A 20,641-nucleotide genomic window follows, 5' to 3' on the forward strand; every position below is an offset into this window, starting at 1 on the left:
CCCGGGGTAGGCTGTCATTGTAAGTAAGAATTTATTCTTATCTGACTTGCCTCCTTAAATAAAAGTTACACACACACCACACACTGACCAAAAAGTTATTTTGTTGACATGTCCCATTACCAGTAAAACATAATCAAAACCTATTTCTTTCACTTATTTGCTATGCTGTTTCATTGTTCAGTATTTCAGTCGTTTTATTCTTAACCAGGATTTCTATGGAACGCCGTTTTGGGTCTTTGTGTGTCAAAAAAGATGCATGTCAAATAACACTGTATGAGTTTTAAATGACACTATTTGATGTGTAAAATAACACTGTTTGAGTGTCAAATAACACTATTTGATGTGTAAAATAAAACTGTTTGAGTGTCAAATAACACTATTTGATGTGTAAAATAACACTGTTTGAGTGTCTAATAACACTATGTGACGTGTCAAATAACACAATTTGATGTGTCAAATAAGCTTGTTGACCAATCAGGACCTGAATATGACTGCACGTCACATAATAATTTAACACGTTCATATATTTTTTACGTAGTTATTACACATTGATTACACTATCACTCGTATTTCATATGTCACAACGATTCATCGATACTTATGCTATGATGCTGGTGAAGTTGTCTTGCAGGTGAAGACAGTTCTTATTTGATTAAATGGTGGACGGACCCATCTATGTGAAGCTGGCCACAATAAAGATTAGCCACAATAGTGGACTTTGCTGTTAGTCTTCAAAATCAAAGTATGTCTTTGACAGTGATGCAAATTAATAGTAGAATTGTTCCATAATTGAATAGATCATGCTTAACAAGGTCGGAATGTTGTTATATAAAATCAACAAAAGACAATCATTTGTTCACTTGACAAAAATCTGTTGAAATCACACTGAATGTATTATACTTTAGAATTACATTGGGGGCATACTTATTTCACCGTATAGCCTTACCTATGGATTGTGGATCAATGACATGGGGTATCAGTCTACTCAGTGACACCCAGAGAACATTAGCGCCGTAGCTCTTATTGGGGGACTCTGAAACAACTGTGAATTGAGCCACAATTATTGTCAATCTATGTGTATTAAACACTATTTCCGAGGAAAAACAATACTGCAAGGATGTTTTGGAGTCTGATAACTCTGAGGAGCATGTTGGGAAAAGATATTTGAGGTATTGAGTAGACTGATACCCCATTGCATTGATCCCCAAACCTTAGGTAAAGCTGTACAGTGCAATAAACATGTCATTACACACAATAGGCTGACTGGGGAGGTGATTTCACACAGTCACAGTCCCGCAATAAGAGCTACAGTGCTCATATTTGCGTAAACTCTTCACAGTTGTGTTCTGTGGGTGACACCGAGTAGACTGATACTCCGTTTCATTGCTTCCAATTCCAACCTTGTTTAACATTATCTAGTCTAAATATGGCATGATTCCACTAATTGTAACCTTCTGCATCACTTTCAAATAGGTACTTTTATTTTGAAGGCAAGCTGCAAATTCCACTATTGTGCCAAATCCTTATTGTTTCTAGCTTCACAACACATAACCTTAGTCAGGTCGAGCCTCACTAGCCAGATGAAGCGAGCTGGCTGCTTATAATGTTAGCTTTGGGCAACAGGGTTAAGTAGCTGGCTAGCTATTTATTTTCATGAACTGAAGTTCAATTTCAATAGGCGAACAACAAGTGGCTACCTAGCTAATACTTACTCACAAAAGGATTCCTAAATCATTGCTAAGAATAATGAAAATGACTGCAGTTTCCACTGGTCATTGTTTTCAGGCTGGTTGTATTGGTGCTAGCTAGGTACAAAGCTAAAGTTAGCTAGCTACCCCAGAAGTTGCGGTCGAACAAATAATGCTTTATTACTAACACAGTATTGTAAACACATCGTTTGTGGCAGGTGTTTGCTTGTTTGCATACTTTTTTGAACAGCTTTGACAGTGCTACTGATAGTAGTGGTGGCGCTTGGCTTGCACGTGCAAATTCAGAACACACAACATTCTATAAGCTTATGTAACGGGTCAAATCGTGTTATTTGACGTGTATCCTTTTTGACCAGCATTGACCCAAACTACGTTCCATAGTATGTCATGACGCTAATAGCAGTGACGCTATCACTGTGTAACTCCGGTAGGACAACATCTGTCTGTGCCTGACGGAACTGTTCGCTTTCTTTTTCGCTTTGTTATTTTTGTTTGAGTGTTTTTTGATAATAAATATCATGAACACTTTCCACGCTGCGCTTTGATCCTCTCCTTCTACAAACGAGAGCCGTTACACAAGGACAATGAATTACATTATCTTGGCGTTAATGGGTTTTGCCTTTGAGTTGTCTCACTGAAATGTTCTTTCTCTTTCAAATGACTGCGCGACTTGTTGACTGCTCCACACAGCAGACATTGTGGGCTAGGTTAGGAATGCTGTGTTGCACGTGTAGCGCAAAGTTTTACGTGGCGTCATTACTTCATGTACTTACGTTATATAGGTATGCACGTCAGCTTTGACATTACGTTATATAGGTATGCACGTCAGCTTAGACATCGGTTTTGCACAACGGCGTTAAACTAGACATCGGGTTGATACGATGTTGTCATTTTTAGCTAATATCGTCTGATTCCGATATGTTCACCAATATATCGTGCCATCCCTAATTCACATGACAGCCCACTTGGAGTTTGCCAAAAGGCAGTTAAAGGACTCTCAGACCATGAGAAACAAGATTCTCTGGTCGGATGAACTCAAGATTGAACTCTTTGGCCTGAATGCTAAGTGTCACGTCTGGAGAGAACCTTGCACCATCCCTATGTTGAAGCATGGTGGTGGTGGCAGCATCATGCTGTGGGGATGTTTTTCAGCGGCAGCGACTGGGAGACTAGTCAGGATCGAGGGAAAGAAGAAAGTGCGCCAAGTACAGAGAGCTCCTTGATGAAAACCTGCTCCAGAGTGCTCAGGACCTCAGACTGTGGCGAACGTTCACCTTCCAACAGAACAACAACCCTAAGCACACAGCTACAACAATGCAGGAGTGGGTTCGGGACAAGTCTCTGAATGTCCTTGAGTGGCCCAGACAGTGCCCGGACTTGAACCTGATCGAACATCTCTGGAGAGACCTGAAAATAGCTGTGACGCAGCGACGCTCCCCATCCAGCCTGACAGCTCGAGAGGATCTGCAGAGAAGAATGGGAGAAACGCCCCAAATACAGTTGTGCCAAGTTTCTAGCGTCATACCCAAGAAGACTCAAGGCTGTAATTGCTGCCAAAGGTGCTTCAACAAAGTACCGATTAAAGGGTCTGAATGCTTATGTAAATGTGATTTTTTTATTTTTTTTATTTTTTATACATTTGCAAAAATGTCTAAAAACCTGTTTTTGCTTTGTCATTATGCGGTATATTGTGTGTAGATTGACGAGGGGGAAAATAAACAATTTCATAACATTTAGAATAAGGCTGTAACCTAACAAAATGTGGGAAAGGTCAAGCAGTCTGAATGCTTTCCTGAATGCACCGTACACCCATGCTAGCCAGCAGGGTAAAACACCCACCTGCTCTTTGAACTTTGAAAATGAGACTTTCTCTGTATCCCTGCCTCTCCTTTTCTCAGTTCCTGTCATGCCTCCGTCTGTGGCTCAGTCTGTTTCCCTTGTAATATTTGTCCGTGGTCACGCTATATAACTTGTAAGGTCGTAAAGGCTTCATAAACCCTTGACATAGATGTTTCACAAATAATAGATGTTTCACATACTTTATAAAGGTGACATATCTGCTCTTAAGAGCTGATGCTTTGCAAAATGGTGGCATAGCCCTTTTGCCATAACACATAACCCAGGGTAAAGTGATCTCCCTTGCTCTTGTTAATCTATTAAAGTGGCTACAAAATCAAAAAGGAAGGAAATATGTCATCTGATCCTCTTTACCTACTTCCCTCCACTGTTAAGTCATGTTGTTAAGACTGTCGCTCTCAGTGTCTGTATCACGCCAAGTCTTGTTACTGAGCCGCGTGGTTTTCTCACACAAACATACACAGCACCAGTTCCAGGTTACCAGGTACAATGCTTCCTCTTGTCTGCTGTTTGTGTAAGTGGATAGATTTATGTAATGCTGGTGATGCTAATGACAGATCAGGTGATGAATGAGGTAGAGGAGGCACCAGGGTGGCAGAGCCAGACATCTTAATGTAGAAGATGACTCAAATATGAATCATACGATACTCTCCAAGTCAAAGTTAAGCACCGGCATCTTCATTTTCATCTGATGACTTAGTCAGGAAGCTATCTGTCTGTTTTGGGGTTTTTGTTGTTTAAGATTCCAAAGAAAAGGAAATAGCTGTATGAATGAATAGGCAGGAGAGAATAGGAACAATGGAAAGGTGGATGGAATTATTCTGGTTCTTTTCTCTTGAATTATATGTGAACAGGAGGGTGAAACTGTTTCCAATTCTCACCCTTGCAACAGGGTGGCAGGGTCATGTGATTGCATGGAAGAGGACTGACTGACACACACACACACCAGTGTGTTATTTAACCAGGCCATCTGTTACCCCTAAGGTCTTGAATGTTCATTGGGCAGGAAGGACACTCTCTGAGACACAGTGGTACAGCACTCACTCTGCGTGACTTTTAATTGGCCTGCACTGTGTGTCTGTCTGTCTGTTTGTATGTGTGTGTGTGGAGACCATGCTGGACACTGGTGGTGAAGGTCACCAGATTCTCACGCCAAATAGCAGCCCAGGTCGAATGAAGCCTCAGGATAACTACTGTTATCAGGGTATACACACACACACAGAGACAGCGCACACACACCGTGCTCACACTCATACTGCGCTCACACGCTGGTGTTGGGGTCGACCCAGTTTAAATATTTTTCACAATTTCTTTAGTTCTCACACAGCTTACTGAGTTGATGGATGATAGGAGTAACTTTTCTAGAACACGCAGAAGTTATTTTTCATTTGGTTCTTTCCTGCTTGAGGCTCCATGGCAAAGGTGGTGTCCTACAACCAGAGTATTTTTTTATTTTCAAAGCATAGTATGTTGATACGAAAGGCATATGCGTTTACAGTTTGAGTGCGATGGTACAGTAGATAGTAGCAAAGGGAAGGAGTAGTGTTAGGGGAAGGTTGTGCCGTGCAGTGTGTGATGGAGGTCTAGGAGAAGGTTGTAAATCTAGAGGAGCTGTGGTCTGGAATGTTCTACGTGTTGGCGCACGATCCCTCTCTCTTAATGAAAGACCCCTTATAGGAGACAGCTCTGCAGTGACCAGTTCAACTCACACTGGGCTGTAAGACTGCTGCCTCTAATTCAACTTGAGCTAAGACTAGGGCTGTTGCGGTTACCGTATTACTGCCACACCGGCAGTCATGACGCATGACCGCAGTCCAATTCTACTTGACCACTGAGTCACGGTAATCTCCTCCTATTCGCACTGTACACAAATGGCGCTGATGCGAGGGAAGTACCCAACTCGCTAACGCGCTCTTGTCCCTTCATTCTCATGATACAAATGCACTCGAAAATCACATAAAACACTTTTCATCAAAACAGTTTCACACTTTTAAAACGTATCGTTAGGCTACATTGTTTGACCTCACTGTGATGGATCAATTTCAAGAAAGAAGTCCAACAACAGCTTGAAACTGAGTGGAAAACGTAGTTGTTGTGGATCTTGTTTCAAAGCCAAGCACCGGAATAGACACCGCGTTGAAAGGTGATGATTAATTAAAAGCGTTTAAAACGTCTCATGTAGAACATCTATAAATATATTGGAGCTTATGCATAGGCCTATATAAACTCAGCAAAAAAATAAATAAACGTCAATTTTTGCAGGAACCTGTCTTTCAAATATCATTTGTAAAAATCCAAATAACTTCACAGATCTTCATTGTAAAGGGTTTAAACACTGTTTCCCAATGCTTGCTCAATGAACCATAAACAATTCATAAACATGCAACCTGTGGAACGGTCATTAATCAATTCTCACCTTTTTTTAAACCTTTATTTAACTAGGCAAGTCAGTTAAGAACAAATTCTTATTTTCAATGACGGCCTAGGAACAGTGGGTTAACTGCCTGTTCAGGGGGCAGAACAACAGATTTGTACCTTGTCAGCTCGGGGATTTGAACTTGCAACCTTCCGGTTACTAGGCCACCCTGCCACCCCAAATGGGAGAACAGCATGTGCAGCCTGAAGGAACAGAGTGCAAGCTTTTTTTGTGACTTTTTCCCAATCATCTATATAGGCACATCATGCAGTCCATATATGTTTTGATTACTAAGACATTCTAAGGTTTGTATCATTCACAACTAAAGTTGAAAAATGACTCTAAATCTAGCGTAAAAGGAGCAGTTTCAAATGAGGACTTTTACACTCAACATACCGTAAAACTGAAATTAATAGTCTGGGCATTTATTTGCTTGAATCACTGAACAAAACAGGCACTTAATAGAGACAGACTTCTATTTGAGCCAGCTGTTTATTTCCTTAATGCACACAGCTTTTGTTCATTTGCATAGTTAATTGTTTTATTCCAGCATTCACATCCAGCATTTTAGTCAATTTCTTCATCCTGCACTAATGCGTAATTATTTACACACTGTCACGTTTCTTTTGTCTTAGTATCTTAGTATAAATAAAAATTCCTTGACAATAATTATTCTCCTCTTTGACTGGTTTTGTGCATGACAGTTAGCTAACAGTTCTCAGCTGTTAGCAGCCAATGACTATCAGTTTCTTACAGCCGATAAAAACTGATGATTGCCATCATCTAAAAAAAAATCATTACTGATTTATTTAATGTGACAAATCAAACATTAAACATCATAAACAAATCATGGTAATTCATTTAGACCCGGTGTTTATTTTAAACAGGCATTTATTAAAAGGGATAAGCTGCTATTTGAGACTCTGCGTTTAATTTAAGTTTTACTGTAGCTTTTATGCACACTCGCTGGGGAAAGGGAACAATATTAGAGGTCGACCGATTAATCGGAATGGCCGATTAATTAGGGCTGATTTCATATTTTCATAACAATCGGTAATCTGCATTTTTGTACACCGATCATGGCCAATTACATTGCACTCGACGAGGAGACTGCGTGGCAGGCTGACTACCTGTTATGCGAGTACAGCAAGGAGCCAGGGTAAGGTGCTAGCTAGCATTAAACATATCTTATAAAAAACAATCAATCTTACTAGTATAATCACTAGTTAACTACACATGTTTGATATTACTAGTTTATCTAGCTTGTCCAGCGTTGCACACAATCGATGCGGTGCCTGTTAATTTATCATTGAATCATAGCATACTTTGCCAAACGTTTGATTTAACAAGCGCATTCGCGAAAAAAGCACTGTCGTTGCACCAATGTGTGCCTAACCATAAACATCAACGCCTTTCTTAAAATCAATACACAAGTATATATTTTTAAACGTGCATATTTAGTTAATATTGCCTGCTAACATGAATTTCTTTTAACTAGGGAAATTGTTTCACTTCTCTTGCGTTCTGTGCAACAGAGTCAGGGTATATGCAGCAGTTTGGGCCGCCTGGCTCATTGCGAACTGTGTGAAGGGGATGATTAAAAAAGCGCATTCGCGAAAAAAGCACAATCGTTGCACGAATGTACCTAACCATAAACATCAATGCCATTGGCTGCTTCTCTTGCGTTGATTGCACACAACAGATTGCACTCTGTGCAACAGTCAGGGTGTATGCAACACTTAGGGCCGCCTGGCTCGTTGCGAACTAATCTACCAGAATTTTATGTAATTATGACATAACATTGAAGGTTGTGCAATGTAACAGGAATATTTAGATTTATGGATGCCACCCGTTAGATAAAATACGGAACGGTTCCGTATTTCACTGAAAGAATAAACGTTTTGTTTTCGAAATGATAGTCTCCGGATTTGACCATATTAATGACCTAAGGCTCATATTTCTGTGTGTTATTATGTTATAATTAAGTATATTATTTGATAGAGCAGTCTGATTGAGCGGTGGTAGGCAGCAGCAGGTTCGTAAGCATTCATTCGAACAGAACTTTAGTGTGTTTGCCAGCAGCTCTTCGCTGTGCTTCAAGCATTGAGCTATTTATGACTTCAAGCCTATCAACTACCGAGCTAGTTAGCGAGGTGCGCGCTAATAGCTTTTCAATCGGTGACGTCACTCGCTCTGAGACCTTGAAGTAGTTCCCCTTGATCTGCAGGGGCCGCGGCTTTTGTGGAGCGATGGGTAACGATGCTTCGTGGGTAACTTTTGTCGATGTGTTCCTGGTTCGAGCCCAGGTATGGGCGAGGAGAGGGACGGAAGCTATACTGTTACACTGGCAATACTAAAGTGCCTATAAGAATATCCAATAGTCAAAGGTATATGAAATACAAATGGTATAGAGAGAAATAGTCCTAGAATTCCTATAATCTCTTCAACCTAAAACCTCTTACCTGGGAATATTGAAGACTCATGTTAAAAGGAACCACCAGCTTTCATATGTTCTCATGTTCTGAGCAAGGAACTTAAACATTAGCTTTTTTATATGGCACATATTGCATTTTGACTTTATTCTCCAACACTTTGTTTTTGCATTATTTAAACCAAATTGAATATGTTTGATTATTTATTTGCTAAATTGATTTTATTGATGTATTATATTAAGTTAAACTAAAAGTGTTCATTCAGTATTGTTGTAATTGTCATTATTACAAATAAATAAATACATTTTAAAAAATCGTCCGATTAATCGGTAGCGACTTTTATGGTCCTCCAATAATCGGTATCGGTATTGGCGTTTAAAAATCATAATTGGTCGACCTCTAAACAATATCCTTTCTATTTTATTAATTTATGTTCAGTTATATTCTTCTTACTATAAAATCATATAATATGAAATAATGGCATGGAATTTATAAGCATATCCTGTCTGCTAAATTAACTAGCCTATGCTGCCATTGGCATGGTGCATAGCCAGATAACATACAGTAGGCCAACTCAGAATATCCCTCTGGGAAAAATCTGGTTCATCAATGTTATTTCCACCACGTCATTTCAACCCCAAAAATCTATGTGACGACATGTACCCAATGTGGAAAACTAATTGGATTTGCAAAAAGTCATCAACATAAGGGCATTTTGTCTTTTTATCACCTAACTTTCAACCTAAATCCAATGACATGGTGAAATGTTTTGTTGATTTCATGTTGAATTCAGTTCAGTTGACAACTCAACCAAATGTAATTCAAAACTGGATGTTGAAATGACGTATTTGCCCAGTGGGATGTTATTCTGTTCTTCTGATATACATTTTCTTCATATCATAATGTTTCTTTAGACCTGCCTGAAATAAATAATGGATTCATTGTGATGGTGTATATTAAATGGATTTACAGTGCCTTGCAAAAGTATTCATCCCCCTTGGCGTTTTTCCTATTTTGTTGCATTACAACCTGTAATTTAAATGAATTTTTATTTGGATTTCATATAATGGACATACACAAAAAGTCCAAATTGGTGAAGTGAAATGAAAAAAATAACTTGTTTCAAAAACGGAAAAGTGGTGGGTGCATATGTATTCACCCCATTTGCTATGAAGCCCCTAAATAAGATCTGGTGCAACCAATTACCTTCAGAAGGCACATAATTAGTTAAATAAAGTCCACCTGTGTGCAATCTAAGTGTCACATGATCTGTCACATGATCTCAGTATTTTTTACACCTGTTCTGAAAGGCCCCAGAGTCTGTAACACCACAAAGCAAAGGGGTACCACCAAGCAAGTGGCACCATGAAGACCAAGGAGAGGAGAAGTACACATCAGGGTTGGGTTATAAAAAAATATCTGAAACTTTGGACTTCATTAAATCCATTATTTAAAAAATGGAAAGAATATGGCACCACAACAGCAGTGGTGGAAAAAGTACCCAATTGTCATACTTGAGTAAAAGTATTTGTTTTAATTTATGGATAGCTAGGGGCACACTCCAACACAATTTATAAATGACGCATTTGTGTTTAGTGAGTCCGACAGATCAGAGGCAATAGGGATGACCAGGGATGTTCTCTTGATAAGTGCATTCATTTCACGATCTTCCTGTCCTGCTAGCCATTCAAAATGTAACAAGTACTTTTGAGTGTCAGGGACAATGTATGGTGTAAAGTACATTTTCTTTAGGGATGTAGTTAAGTAAAAGTTGTCTCACATAAATACCCCAAAAAACAACAAGTAGAACTTTAAAGTATTTGTAATGAAGTACTTTACTCCACTGCCATGCGGTAGTAGAGAGCACAGTCTGTGGGTTGGTTGGGTGGCTGGAGTCTGAGTTATTCTTTAAGTCAAACAGTCGCAGTCTAGAATCCTGTTAATGAGAAAAACCAGTTCTATTTCACCTGATTTTAACATTCTGTCATAAAGAGCACAACTTAATAAAAAACACGTTTTCCTGTCTCAAGGTTCAATTAAACAAATACCATATTAAGTTCCTTAATAAATGAACAGGTTGACTGTAACCGTGCCAAAAAAGAAGTCACTGGATGCACAGAGGAACATGTCTGAATTTTGACACTTTAGCAAGTCTTTTTTCATATAAAACATTTCAATATCAGAGACACAAAATACACTCATTTCGTGGAACTTTAGTCTGCACCTGCTAAATCTAACAGGACATCTCCTTTACTCAGCACCTGCTAAAGCTAACAGGCCAGTCCCTAAACTTAGCACAAGCTAAAGTAAACACACCATCCCTTCCAAGAGGATATGAGCTTAAGCTGAGCTAATACTAACACACTGCTGGCTCGCTCACTGTAAACAGATTCCTGGCGTGCTTCTTGCTTCGTTATAGTAAATATAATGTGGCGAAGCACTTTCTAAGATTTTTGGTATCCTTGAAGTGTGCAGAGTCAGACTTTTTGAATTGAAGTGGTTCCCTCTTTAATGTATGTGTGTTCTCGTATGGAGATAAGAGTGTATTATGAAGTAGGGCTGTCTGTTCATTTGATTGGTTGACATTTTTGGACATGTATTTTTCCATATATTGACACATCCTATGTGTTTTAATCAACTATATTCACTGAGTTTGTCTGATGCTTTAAGCACACATAATTAAGACACAAATTACTTGAGGGTGTCTGACCAGCAATTGATTTTGATTTTGCTGGGCAAGCACAGACTTGCTGCGCTTTAAAAAAAATAAATAAAGATAGCGAGTGACTGTGACTAGCACCCATTGTCTCACTGCTGCAGCGATCACCACAGAACATCAAAGTGTTTATCAAATTACTGACATGTTAGATTCGGATGTGACAAAAATGACAGATGTGGTGTTTTATGCTCGTGCACATAATTACATTACCTGACCTCCCCCAGAAAAACAAATCCTGTCTGAATAGGGCACAATAGTGCCTGACCTATAGACATTTACATTTAAGTCATTCTTATCCAGAGCGACTTACAAATTGGTGAAATTCACCTTCTGACATCAGTGGAACAGCCACTTTACAATAGTGCATCTAAATCATTTAAGGGGGGGGTGAGAAGGATTGCTTTATCCTATCCTAGGTATTCCTTGAAGAGGTGGGGTTTCAGGTGTCTCCGGAAGGTGGTGATTGACTCCGCTGTCCTGGCGTCGTGAGGGAGTTTGTTCCACCATTGGGGGCCAGAGCAGCGAACAGTTTTGACTGGGCTGAGCGGGAACTGTACTTCCTCAGTGGTAGGGAGGCGAGCAGGCCAGAGGTGGATGAACGCAGTGCCCTTGTTTGGGTGTAGGGCCTGATCAGAGCCTGGAGGTACTGCGGTGCCGTTCCCCTCACAGCTCCGTAGGCAAGCACCATGGTCTTGTAGCGGATGCGAGCTTCAACTGGAAGCCAGTGGAGAGAGCGGAGGAACGGGGTGACGTGAGAGAACTTGGGAAGGTTGAACACCAGACGGGCTGCGGCGTTCTGGATGAGTTGTAGGGGTTTAATGGCACAGGCAGGGAGCCCAGCCAAGTGCCTGGATTAGGACCTGCGCCGCTTCCTGTGTGAGGCAGGGGCGTACTCTGCGGATGTTGTAGAGCATGAACCTACAGGAACGGGCCACCGCCTTGATGTTAGTTGAGAACGACAGGGTGTTGTCCAGGATCACGCCAAGGTTCTTAGCGCTCTGGGAGGAGGAAACAATGGAGTTGTCAACCGTGATGGCGAGATCATGGAGCGGGCAGTCCTTCCCCGGGAGGAAGAGCAGCTCCGTCTTGCCGAGGTTCAGCTTGAGGTGGTGATCCGTCATCCACACTGATATGTCTGCCAGACATGCAGAGATGCGATTCGCCACCTGGTCATCAGAAGGGGGAAAGGAGAAGATTAATTGTGTGTCGTCTGCATAGCAATGATAGGAGAGACCATGTGAGGTTATGACAGAGCCAAGTGACTTGGTGTATAGCGAGAATAGGAGAGGGCCTAGAACAGAGCCCTGGGGGACACCAGTGGTGAGAGCGCGTGGCGAGGAGACAGATTCTCGCCACGCCACCTGGTAGGAGCGACCTGTCAGGTAGGACGCAATCCAAGCGTGGGCCGCACCGGAGATGCCCAACTCGGAGAGGGTGGAGAGGAGGATCTGATGGTTCACAGTGTCGAAGGCAGCCGATAGGTCTAGAAGGATGAGAGCAGAGGAGAGAGAGTTAGCTTTAGCAGTGCGGAGCGCCTCCGTGATACAGAGAAGAGCAGTCTCAGTTGAATGACTAGTCTTGAAACCTGACTGATTTGGATCAAGAAGGTCATTCTGAGAGAGATAGCGGGAGAGCTGGCCAAGGACGGCACGTTCAAGAGTTTTGGAGAGAAAAGAAAGAAGGGATACTGGTCTGTAGTTGTTGACATCGGAGGGATCGAGTGTAGGTTTTTTCAGAAGGGGTGCAACTCTCGCTCTCTTGAAGACGGAAGGGACGTAGCCAGCGGTCAGGGATGAGTTGATGAGCGAGGTGAGGTAAGGGAGAAGGTCTCCGGAAATGGTCTGGAGAAGAGAGGAGGGGATAGGGTCAAGCGGGCAGGTTGTTGGGCGGCCGGCCGTCACAAGAAGCGAGATTTCATCTGGAGAGAGAGGGAGAAAGAGGTCAGAGCACAGGGTAGGGCAGTGTGAGCAGAACCAGCGGTGTCGTTTGACTTAGCAAACGAGGATCGGATGTCGTCGACCTTCTTTTCAAAATGGTTGACGAAGTCATCTGCAGAGAGGGGGGAGGGGGAGGAGGATTCAGGAGGGAGGAGAAGGTGGCAAAGAGCTTCCTAGGGTTAGAGGCAGATGCTTGGAATTTAGAGTGGAAGAAAGTGGCTTTAGCAGCAGAGACAGAGGAGGAAAATGTAGAGAGGAGGGAGTGAAAGGATGCCAGGTCCGCAGGGAGGCGAGTTTTCCTCCATTTCCGCTCGGCTGCCCGGAGCACTGTTCTGTGAGCTCGCAGTGAGTCGTCGAGCCACGGAGCGGGAGGGGAGGACCGAGCTGGCCTGGAGGATAGGGGACATAGAGAGTCAAAGGATGCAGAAAGGGAAGAGAGGAGGGTTGAGGAGGCAGAATCAGGAGATAGGTTGGAGAAGGTATGAGCAGAGGGAAGAGATGATAGGATGGAAGAGGAGAGAGTAGCGGGGGAGAGAGAGCGAAGGTTGGGACGGCGCGATACCATCCGAGTAGGGGCAGTGTGGGAAGTGTTGGATGAGAGCGAGAGGGAAAAGGATACAAGGTAGTGGTCGGAGACTTGGAGGGGAGTTGCAATGAGGTTAGTGGAAGAACAGCATCTAGTAAAGATGAGGTCGAGCGTATTGCCTGCCTTGTGAGTAGGGGGGGAAGGTGAGAGGGTGAGGTCAAAAGAGGAGAGGAGTGGAAAGAAGGAGGCAGAGAGGAATGAGTCAAAGGTAGACGTGGGGAGGTTAAAGTCGCCCAGGACTGTGAGAGGTGAGCCATCCTCAGGAAAGGAGCTTATCAAGGCATCAAGCTCATTGATGAACTCTCAGAGGGAACCTGGAGGACGATAAATGATAAGGATGTTAAGCTTGAAAGGGCTGGTAACTGTGACAGCATGGAATTCAAAGGAGGCGATAGACAGATGGGTAAGGGGAGAAAGAGAGAATGACCACTTGGGAGAGATGAGGATCCCGGTGCCACCACCCCGCTGACCAGAAGCTCTCGGGGTGTGCGAGAACACGTGGGCGGACGAAGAGAGAGCAGTAGGAGTAGCAGTGTTGTCTGTGGTGATCCATGTTTCCGTCAGTGCCAAGAAGTCGAGGGACTGGAGGGAGGCATAGGCTGAGATGAACTCTGCCTTGTTGGCCGCAGATCGGCAGTTCCAGAGGCTACCGGAGACCTGGAACTCCACGTGGGTCGTGCGCGCTGGGACCACCAGATTAGGGTGGCCGGCCACGCGGTGTGGAGCGTTTGTATGGTCTGTGCAGAGAGGAGAGAACAGGGATAGATAGACACATAGTTGACAGGCTACAGAAGAGGCTACGCTAATGCAAAGGAGATTGGAATGACAAGTGGACTACACTTATCGAATGTTCAGAACGTTAAGCTTACGTAGCAAGAATCTTATTGACTAAAATGATTGAAATGATACAGTACTGCTGGAGTAGGCTAGCTGGCAGTGGCTACGTTGTTGACACTACACTAATCAAGTCGTTCCGTCGAGTGTAATAGTTTCTACAGTGCTGCTATTCGGGGCTAGCTGGCTAGCTAGCAGTGTTGATTACGTAACGTTACGTTAAAAGAACGACAATAGCTGGCTAGCTAACCTAGAAAATCGCTCCAGACTACACAATTGTCTTAGAACAAAGACGGCTATGTAGCTAGCTAGCTACGATCAAACAAATCAAACCGTTGTACTGTAATGAAGTGAAATGAAAATGTGATACTACCTGTGGAGCGAGGCGGAATGTTGACCGGGTTGTTGAAGTTCAATTCGGAAGACGTTGGCTAGCTGTTGGCTAGCTAGCTAGCAGTGACTCCTACGTTAAGGACGACAAATAGCTGGCTAGCTAACCTCGGTAAATTTAGATAATCACTCTAAGTCTACACACTCTAAACTACACAATTACCTTGGATACGAAGACCGCAAAGACAACTATGTAGCTAGCTAACACTACACTAATCGAGTCGTTGAGTGTAATAGTTTCTACAGTGCTAGTGGACGTTAGCTAGCTGCTGTGCTAGTGGACGTTAGCTAGCTGCTGGGCAGAAAGCAGTGTAGACTACGTTAGTACGACGAAATACGATAATTAAGCAAATTATCTTTGATACAAAGACGGCTATGTAGCTAGCTACGAAGAAATTGCTAAGATTAGACAAATCAAACCGTTGTACTATAATGAAACTATAATGAAATGTAATGAAAAGTTATACTATCTGCGGACCGAAGTGTAGATGCGACCGCTCGCTCCAACCCGGAACCGGAAACAGCCAGGGCTGATCTTTGCCATTCTGCCGCCATAGGTGAGACCAACAAATGTTGCCCCCGCAAAACTAGAATAGTCCCCGTAAGCAAGACATCTAAAATACGTAATTTCCAGATGTTGAAGTTAAGTCCAATTTAGCTTCTGGATGAAAGGTGAAATGGTATTTTCCATATGTTTTAAATATATATTTTCCAGGAAGCTGAAAAGGTATATTTTCCGAATGTTGAAAAATACGTTGTTAGCTAATACAAGTTTTTATAATTGTAAAAGGCTAATTGATCATTAGAAAACCCTTTTGCAATTGTTAGTACAGCTAAAAACTGCTGTTCTGATTAAAGAAGCAATAAAGCTGGCCTTCATTAGACTAGTTGAGCATCTGGAGCATCAGCATTTGTGGGTTTGATTACAGGCCCAAAATGGCCAGAATCAAGTGACCCCAAACATTTGAACGGTAGTGTATGTATTTTTGTTTTATATGTGAAATATTCTCGGCAGCCAGTCTCTTATTTGTTGGTTGTAGACTGGCTGACATGAAATCTGTTTCCTTAAGGAAACGAGAACTTGTCATTAGCGTGTCCTATGGAGAGCTCATCTAGGCTGAGAGAGGAGAAGACTGTCATGCCATGTGCGTAGCAGCAGGATCCAGCTGGACGGTTTTTCTCTTTCTCTCCCAGCAGGCAGCATCTGCTCATCAGCCCATGGCTTGTCAACACTCCCAGCAGAAAAACAGGACCTGTCAGACAGACAATCTTGGCATGATTTGCAGGGTTAATTACTTTGCGACTTGTAAGAGTCTTTTTACTATCTGCTAGGTAAACTGTACACACAGAGCTGCGAGCTGTACAGACAGACACCCCTTCTCTTGTTGTGTTGAATGGGGATGTAACTCTCTGAACCCTTTGAGGAATATCAAGCCAGAAGCCACCACATCGCCACCTTTCATCAGTTCCTATTTATGTTCGTATTGCCACTGGCTGTACTTATTACACTGAACAAAAATATAACGCAACATGTAAAGTGTTGGTCCCATGTTTCATGAGCTGCAATAAAGGATCCCAGTATTGTTTCATACACACAAAGCTTATTTCTCTCAAATTTGGTGAACAAACTTGTCTACATCCCTGTTGGTGACCATTTCTCCTTTGCCAAGATAATCCATCCACATGACAGGTGTGGCATATCAAGCGGCTGATTGAACACCTTGTGCTGGGGACAATAAAATATCCCTCAAATGTTTGTCGCACAATACAATGCCACAGATGGCTCAAGTTTTGAGGAGGCATGCAATTGGGATGCTTACGGCAGGAATGTCCACCAGAGCTATTGCCAGATAATTAAATGTTAATTTCTCTACCATAAGCCGCCTCCAACGTCGTTTTTGAGGATTTGGCAGTACGTCCATCTGGCCTCACAACCGCAGATCACGTTTATGGTGTTGTGTGGGCAAGCGGTTTGCTGATGTCAACGATGTGAACTAAGTGCCCCATGGTGGCGGTGGGGTTATGGTATTGAGAGGCATAATCTATGAACAATAAACACAATTGTATTTTATTGATGGCAATTTGAATGCACAGAGATACCATGAAGAGATCCTGAGGCTCATTGTTGTGCCATTCATCCCCTGCCATCACATCATGTTTTTGCATGATAATGCATGGCCCCATGTCACAAGGATCTGTACACAATTAGTGGAAGTTGAAAATGTCCCAGTTCCTCCATGGCCTGCATACTCACCAGACATGTCACCCATTGAGTGTTTTTGGGTGCTCTGCCAGTTCCTGCTAATATCTAGCAACTTTCACACAGCCATTGACGAGGAGTGGGACATCATTCCACAGGCCACAATCAACAGCTTGATCAACTCTATGCGAAGGAGATGTGTTGTGCTGCATGAGGCAAATGGTGGTCACCGGTATACTGACTAGTTTTCTGATTCACAACCTTTTCTTTTTTGGGGGGTATCTGTGACCAACAGATTAACTGTAACTCGGTAAAATCTTTGAAATTGTTGTGTTTTATATAGTTGTTAAGTATATTTCAACTGCTCCAACCATGATTCTCATCCCTCCATCTCCTCCTCCTCTTGATCCCTCGCTCTTCTATTTTCACAGCTGTCATGGCGGCGGGTTTTTTTTCTGATTTTCTTTCCGCTCTGTTTGAGGAGAGTAGAGTGTTTGAGGCGCTCTCACTCTATTCCCGTCTCTCTCTCCTGTTCGGTTTGAGCTCGCACATTCCCCAAGCAGACATTTCCGAGATGGGAAGTCATTGGAGAGAAATGTGCCAGTACGGTACAGGGCTTGTAGCGTAGTAATTAAAACATTTGTTTGGTCAAAATATAGAACAGAAGAGGATATTGACAAAACACACATTTCATTCTGACTGTCAGAAGTGAAATACAGCCGTGAGGAGAGATGGCGTGTTTGGTTTTCGAATAGTGTGTTTGTGGTTGAGTGTGAAAGAGAAAAGACACAATGTTATCCTCCCAAAGCAAATAGAATCATTTAATCAAATGTTGGGTTTAGGAAACAAGTGGGAGGCTATGATTCAACAGGTGGTGATAAGGGTTATAAAACAGCCTCCACAATTTCCACAGTGATAGTTGCCTGGATATCTCTTTGTGTTAGGGCTCCTGTATGAAGAGGCACAAGTAAGCAGATGGTCGCGTGAGATACTAGTGTTAGAATACGTCCAAAATGGCACCCTTTTCTCTACAGAGTGCACTACTTTTGACCAGACAATGGGATGTCATTTCAGATGCAGCCTCAGTCTCTCCTGCTCTACAGTCTGACACATGTCTCTCTCTCTCTCCTGCAGCTCTGATAGAAAATGACCACTCCTCCTTCTCCAACGCCCTTGATGTGGGCGGGGGCAAGGCTGTCGAGACGTCGCTATGGAGACCCCCGCTCAACACCATCACCGTCTCCAAGAAACGTAACTGGCTCCAGCAGAGCTCTGGGAGGCCGCGTCATGCCACGGACGAACCCCAGTACCTTCTGGGAGCAGAGGAATACAATAGACACGGAAAAGTTCCACTCCCCCCTCTTAGCCCCTCTCCAGAGAACCTAAACCCTCCCGGGCCAACCCTATCCCACCCATTCCACCTACACCTGCCCCTCGTTAGAATGGGCCACGCCCGTGTGGCGCCTCGTTCCAGGTGTGTGGAACCGACTGAGGAGAATGATGCGGACGATGAGGGGGAGATCTGGTACAACCCCATCCCTGAGGATGAGGAACCAGAGCTGCATCACAGCCACAGACCCACTCCCACCCCCCAGGTCAGGCTGATGGTCCAGACAAGGCCCCAGGATCCTCACGTCCCCCAGACCCAGAGGAAGCCCAGCAGGGGAGAGGAGGTTGGGGTCAGGCGGGCCCTGGAGGGATGCAGCCCTAACCTGGAGGGTGTGGGGGAGAGCATGGGTTGTGGAGGTGGAGAGCGGAGTCAGCAGGGGATTGCCATGCGTTGCATGGGGCCGTCTCTACATCTGCAAAGACAGATGCTGCTCGCGTGCAAACCTCAGGAGTGGCCAACCATTTCCAGCAGAGCTACAGGTAAAGAACACGCTCTCTAGAATTCTAGGGCTACCTATTGTTCTCACCCTCTTAAGCCAGGCCCACCCATATTTTTAAGGATTCAAATGTAACGTCATGTGCTAAACAGTGAGTAGTGTAGTAATAATTAAGACTAAAAGTGGTAGTAGACTACAATAAGGGAAAGTTCCAGGTGAACAGAAAGTTTCCAGATTAAAATATTTTATAAATATTACATGATGTTTACTCAGACACAATACCAGAGCACAAACTTGTTATTGTTTTGGCCACTGCAGTTATCACAATTCAGGTCCACACGTCTTTCCAAAAAATCCGTAGTTGGTGAAGAAATGGTGCATGTAGTTGATGATTGCGCTGAGGATTGCTGCCTTTACTGGATGACTATGCATTTATCAGTAGCATTTTGACGTAGTTTCACGCCTTTATGTTGAAGAATTAGCGTAAATGACTACATTGCGTAAGTGGCCAGCTGAGGGCTCTGAGTGATTCTTGTGTAAAAGACAGAGGTAGTCATTTTTCCTCTCGCTTCTACTGAAAAGCCAATTGTCCCGGTTGATATATTATCAAATAGATATTTGAAAAACACCTTGAGGATTGATTATAAAAAACGTGTGCCATGTTTCTGTCGATTTTTATGGATATAATTTGGAGAAAAAAAATTGCCGTTTTCATGACCGCTATTTCCGGTGGATTTCTCAACATAACGTGACCAACAAACGGAGGTATTTTGGGTATAAAAATAATCTTTATCGAACAAAAGGACCATTTGCTGTCTAACTGGGAGTCTCGTCAGTGAAAACATCCGAAGATCAAAGGTAAACGGTTAATTTGATTGCTTTTCTGATTTTCGTGACCAAGCTTCCTGCTGCTAGCTGGACATAATGCTATGCTAGGCTATCGATACACTTACACAAACGCTTGTCTTGCTTTGGCTGTAAAGCATAATTTCAAAATCTGAGACGACAGGGTGATTAACAAAAGGCTAAGCTGTGTTTCGCTATATTTCACTTGTGATTTCATGAATATTAATATTTTCTAGTAAGATTAGTTGGCCGTGGCGCTATGCTAATTAGTGTAGTTGATGACAATTCTCCCGGATCTGGGATGGGTAGTTCCAATTAATCAGTATAAAGGAGGAAATGTTACTTGTTGGGCAAAATCATAGCTGTAATGCATCCTGATGTCTTTGTTTGCTGGTTCAGTAGGGGCCCCAGAGACAACTGCAGGTCTTGACAGGTGGTTTTGCAGTCAACGACCATCTTCTGGTAGACAGACCACTCACTCTGAACAAGCAGGAGATGCTGCTCTTGCTTCCTCAGCTTGGCTGACTCAACAGTTTCTAGCAGATCTGAATACCTGATAGTTAAACCTCTGGCACTGCAAGCACAGGTCTGTACTGGGCTTAGTGCTTGAGCTGTGGGGCAGCACTTTTCTCCACAGATTCCTGAAAGAAGAGAGCCCAACTACACATACCTCTGGTAATGCAATTGCATTATCCTCTGTGTAGTTGTTGAAGTTCACCACTTGCTACAAGGCCTCATGCTTCAGTTGTAATCAGTGCTTGCTTGGGCCAGCTCTCTTTTTGATGGGAGGCATTAGACCATTCTCCTTGTATGACTGGTAGAGGAGAGTCAGGCGTGTTCTACTGATGCTGAAAGACAAACTCCATATACAAATATTTGAGCATTATTA

General features: G+C 43.0%; 1 protein-coding gene across 4 annotated transcripts in view; it reads left to right on the forward strand.

The window, feature by feature from the left end:
- The window catches only part of LOC135556197 (rho GTPase-activating protein SYDE2-like), a 90,553-nt gene that overhangs the window by 8,375 nt on the left and 61,537 nt on the right, over nt 1-20,641 (forward strand). For all 4 annotated transcript variants that reach the window (XM_064989193.1, XM_064989194.1, XM_064989197.1 and 1 more), the window contains exon 2: nt 18,215-18,949. In XM_064989193.1, the coding sequence (XP_064845265.1) occupies nt 18,215-18,949 (735 nt within the window). The remainder of the gene's footprint in view (nt 1-18,214; nt 18,950-20,641) is intronic.

Source organism: Oncorhynchus masou, chromosome 15, assembly GCF_036934945.1.
Source record: "Oncorhynchus masou masou isolate Uvic2021 chromosome 15, UVic_Omas_1.1, whole genome shotgun sequence".
NCBI classification, from domain to species: domain Eukaryota; kingdom Metazoa; phylum Chordata; class Actinopteri; order Salmoniformes; family Salmonidae; genus Oncorhynchus; species Oncorhynchus masou.